General features: G+C 41.3%; 1 protein-coding gene across 1 annotated transcript in view; it reads left to right on the top strand.

The window, feature by feature from the left end:
* Positions 1-271: 271 nt before the first annotated feature.
* Positions 272-5,110, top strand: part of Rtraf (RNA transcription, translation and transport factor) — a 14,408-nt gene continuing 9,569 nt past the window's right edge. The window contains exons 1-3 of the mRNA XM_008839579.3: positions 272-485; positions 1,480-1,604; positions 4,191-4,290. Of these exons, the coding sequence (XP_008837801.1) occupies positions 425-485; positions 1,480-1,604; positions 4,191-4,290 (286 nt within the window). The 5' untranslated portion in view covers positions 272-424. The remainder of the gene's footprint in view (positions 486-1,479; positions 1,605-4,190; positions 4,291-5,110) is intronic.

Below are 5,110 nucleotides of genomic sequence, written 5' to 3'. Positions count from 1 at the left end.
ATTGTGTAGGAGGAACATTAATGAATTAATACTCCAAATACTAAACAGTAACTCTATGAGTCAGAGAGGTGGAGCGGATGGCAGAAAGCCTACAGACACTATTCTTTGCAAGTTGAATGGAGAGGAATTAGACAAGAAAGACCTGGCTTCCGACTTGCTTTCTGCCTATTGTACAGCTTGAGGCTGACAATAAAGTTTATTTGAGCGTCGACGTGCCCCGACGTGGCCCGCCTCCCCATCCCGAACCGTGATTGGTGGACACTTGCCGGCCGCCGGCGTCTTCGAGCTGCGATTGGCACAGGCCGCTGTCCGTCCGGAGCGTCGGGCGCCTGCCCGTCCTCTCGCCGCGTCGCCGGTGCCTGTGCCCGCCGCTCCTCGCTTCTCTGTCCCGGCGGAGGCCCGGGGCCCGCGAGCCGCGAGGACCATGTTCCGACGCAAGCTCACGGCCCTGGACTACCACAACCCGGCCGGCTTTAACTGCAAAGGTGAGCGGGGGTCGCGCTGGGGGCCCCGGAGGCCAGGCCCGTGCCCCTCCGCACACAGTGGGACCGCAGCCGCCCCGCTCCCTCGGGTCTCCGCAGCTCCCCGGTGGCACCTGCGGGGCGGCGGCCGGGATCAGGGTGGCGGTGGAGGCCCTGAGACCCAGGAGGGGCCGGAGGGTGCGTGCAGCGAGGCTGTGTGAGTCGTGCGAAAAGTTCCTGGCAGGCGCATGGGGCCCGGGGAGGGTCGGGGGTGTTGTCAATGAAAAGGTACTGGGGGAGGGATGGGCAGCATTGCTTGTCTCCGGAGTGACACTGCTGCCCATTCGACGGCTGCCCATCGCTGATCTGTCTGTAGTTCTTGCCAGCAGTCGACTAGGAAGTGCTGGGACAGTCCTCATACCGTTGTTTGAGACTAACACCTAGATGATTTCTAAGCAGGGTACCAGCGTTTGACTTCCTTATAGAGGCATTTCAGATTCTGCCTTGTTTTTTCCCCTTTAACAGGAGCTTTGAGTTTGAGTTTGGGTTTGAGTCTTTTTGGTCTATTTTCTGATGTGCAAAATAAGGATCTTACCTGAGGGTATCAGAAAAAGTGAATGAAACAGATGCATTTAACATTCAGTTAAAATTACATGATTATGGTAATCACTGTCCCTTATCTTTCAAAATTTTAGATTTTGTCCTTTAGGGGTTTTAATTGTTTATTTTACTTTATTAGCCTGGTAATGAGCTTGTACTTGCTCAGTTTCCTCATATCCTCCAAGGAAACTAGAATGTTAAAGATAAATGGCAAAACTATGTGTGATCATATGTCCACCCACCTCGTAAGTGTGCACCCAGAGTTTGAGTTCAGATCAGAATTTGAACAGATGGCAGTTCATCTACAGAGCCTGAACTTTAAACTCTTCCTTTTGGGTTAATTCACTTAGTGTTTAGAGAAAAACACCTAAGATCACTAGAACTTCTACTGACTTAATAGATGATGTTTATGTTGCAGATGAAACAGAGTTTAGAAACTTTATTGTTTGGCTTGAAGACCAGAAAATCAGACACTACAAGATTGAAGACAGAGGGAATTTAAGAAACATCCACAGCAGTGACTGGCCCAAGTTCTTTGAAAAGGTAATGAACCAGGAAGTAGAACAAAAGCATACAGCCTTTCTAACGGATGAGGAGGTTGTTTAAAATTCCTTTGTTTGGGGCTGGAGAGATGGCTCAGCACTTAAGAACACTGGTTGTTCTTGGCAGAAGACCTGGGTTCAAATCCCAGCACCCACATGGCAGCTAACAACTGTTCGTAATTCCAGTTCCAGGGTATCCAACAGCCTCTCTGTCCTCCGTGGGCATTGTACAACATGGGTGCACTTACCTACACGCAGGCAATACACACATACCCATAAAATAATAATAAATAAGCTGGGCATGGTGGCGCAAGCCTTTAATCCCAGCACTCAGGAGGCAGAGGCAGGCAGATCTCTGTGAGTTCAAGGCCAGCCTGGTCTACATAGTGAAATAATAATAATAATAATAATAATAATAATAATAAATAAAATATTTTTTAAAAATTAAATAAAATTCCTTTGTTCTAATATAATCAATGTAAGTAAAGCTAATTTAACAGATGCAGTTTTTCTCTTGATTTTAAAGCAAATTAGATTCTTACTATTAAACCTTAATATTTAAGTAGAAATAGTTTTCTTCAGAAACATTGTAATAATGTACCAGACCTGTGATGCACTTGGATCTCTTAGAGTTCAAGGCCAGCCTGGTCTATATAGCAAATTCCAGGCCAGCCAGGGCTACACAATGAGACCCTGTCTCAAAAAAAAGGAAAGATAGCTAGATCATGATATGACACTCCTTAAATGGAGCTATGTACACTCTGTAAGAGACAGATAGCTTATGTTGGCTCAAGTCAAAATGTTTACATTAGGTAGATAAAGGGCAGCAATAGACTCTGGGTACTCATAGTTGATATGCCTGAAAACTTAAAACTGCCATACTTGTACAGTCAGTGTACACAGCTGTCCCTGTGTGTGATAGAAATCATTCTAAAAAGGTCTCTGGGACTATTTTTGTGACTAGAGTAAGTTTCTCGTTGATTTAGTTTAATTTTGGAACTATTCTTCAGAAAGAATTGTTTTCAAATTTGACAAAAATCATGTTTTATTATGTCATTACTACATCGTCAGTAAACAGGAATAACAGTAGTATATCTGTTCCTATGGGTATTTGGCTCATGACAAAGGCTACGTGGTTATTATGGCCAGTGCCACTACTGCTGGTTTCTTTTCCCCTTTTTTAAAAATTTTCAGTAGGCTTAAAAAATGTTTTGTATTACATTAATTTATTGTGTATGCTAAAGTATGCATGCAGTGGTCAGAGGACAACTTGTGGGAGTCAGCTCTCTTCTACCATAGGGGTTCCCAGGATTGAACTCAGATCTTCAGGCTTGGCAGCAAGCGCCTTTACCCATTTGAGCCATCTCACCATCTCACCATCTCACCATCTCCCCAGCCCTTCACTGGCCTTTTTTTTTTTTTTAATTTAGTACTAGAATTTTCTATTTGTTCAGTTTACTTTTTATGGCCATTCATGTGTATATCAGTAGAAATGATGAATGGTATTCAAAGACTACAAATAGTTGTTTATATAAAATACCTGGATGTAACAATAAAATAAAAATAAGTAGATTTTAATTTACTCATTATCAGATATGCTCTTAGGAATGTTATTGCCTAAAGTGTATTTGAAAACATCTCTTTTGTAATTGCTTTAGATTTTAAATTGTGAATTATATCTTTAAAATATTTTTAGTATTGTTAATTTTTTTGTTTTGTTTTGGATCATGGCCAAGCCTAGGAATGAGGCTTTGTTGTTCATTTGTTTTGTTAAAGGACTAAAATTTTGGTTTGAAGCCAAGTTGTGACTAAAGTTCCTAAAGGCACCGAAATTTTAACTAAAGGCATCGATGCTCGAATTCAGTTTTCAGTTCTCAGACTGACAGGAATGGCACCTTGGTTACAATACTTGGGAAATATCCTGGAAAATACTTGGTTATAGCCACATGCATGTCACAGGGGTCAAGCTGTTCTGTGGCATTTGTATGTGAAAGTTAAAGACCAGGTAACTGATTGAATTGTATAGCCGTCTTTTAAAAATTGCCCTTTTTATATAACTATTCTATGTGCATTGAGACCTGAAATAAAAGTTAAGATTCTAGACCGAGATCTAAACTGTGCAGACACTGGCAAGTGTGCAGTCTCCCTAGACCTCATTTTTTTTCATCTATAAAACAAGGTTATTCTAGATTCCAGTTGGCCTGCCTGGATCTGCAAAGGTCAAGCATTTTTCAGAAAGGGAATATTTTGCTTTTTTTCTTAGAATGATACAATTAAATGTTTTCTTCTAAGTTATGTGATCACACCAAAGGTTTAATAATAATGTCTAGGTGCGGGGTACACATCTGTAGTCCTAGCACTTGGGAAGTGGAGACAAAAGATTTGGGAGTTAAAAGCCAGTCCTGACTGTCTACTGAATCTGAGGTCAGCCTGGGCTATGAGAGCCTATCTCAAACCAGAAAAATCAGTAATATGTGTTATAAGAAATTCTTAAAGATCCAAGCTCAGGCTTCTGTCAAATCTACTGTTTGGTTCTCTGGCATTATGTTGGTATACTGAGCTACGTTTTTTTTTTTTTTTCTTACAGTATCTCAGAGATGTTAACTGTCCTTTCAAGATTCAGGATCGGCAAGAAGCAATTGACTGGCTTCTTGGTTTAGCTGTAAGACTTGAATATGGAGATAATGGTATGTTGGAGAATGGGCGGTTTTGTGTATATGTGTGTGTGTTCTAAAGATAAAAAAAAGATTTATTTTTATCTGGAGAACCTGTATGTTTATATGTATGTGAACTACAGAAGAGGGCATCGGATCCCCTGGAACTTGAGTTAGAGGTGGTTGTTAGGTGTCTGATGTGGTTGCTGGGAAGTATTGCTCATGTCCTCTGCAGGAGCAGTAACTGCTATTACACACTCAGCCATCCCTTCAGCCCCTACACTTGTTTGGGGTTTTGTTTTGTTTTGTTTTAAAAAGGTGAGACAAGGGATTGTGGGAATATAGGAAACATTTCCTTGGCTTAGATTTTACTTTTGGTTTATTTTTATCCAAGGCACTGAAAGCACTCTCTGGTCTTCACTGATACTTATATTTGTCTTTTAGAATTTGGAAATTGTGTTCTCTGGGAAAGGCTAATTAAGTGCCTTGAAGACAAAGAAACATTACTTTAGTTAATTTGCTGTCTTTACTGTCTGCACCTCACCCTGTTGCATTGCTGCTAGCCTCAAAACTGATGGGATTTGGGGGTGTTGGTTGCAGTCATTTCACAGGAGAAAGAAACATTAATGTACAATACTGGTAGACATTAAGACACTGGGGGAAAATACAGAAGTAATGTTTAATCTTGCCTTACTACACATTCTCTACTATTGGAACGTTTGAATATTAGTCAGTCTGACAATGTCACCAATAGGAAAAATAGCTTTTCATTAACTTGTTTCCTCTCATTCAACCATCTCAGTTTTAAAGTCCTGCCAGCATCTAAATACAGGATGTGGACATCTTACGTTAC

Source organism: Nannospalax galili, unplaced genomic scaffold, assembly GCF_000622305.1.
Source record: "Nannospalax galili isolate Female #2095 unplaced genomic scaffold, S.galili_v1.0 scaffold336, whole genome shotgun sequence".
Lineage (NCBI taxonomy): Eukaryota > Metazoa > Chordata > Mammalia > Rodentia > Spalacidae > Nannospalax > Nannospalax galili.
Note: the sequence above shows the minus strand (reverse complement) of the source record. Positions and strands in the feature narration are given on the sequence as shown.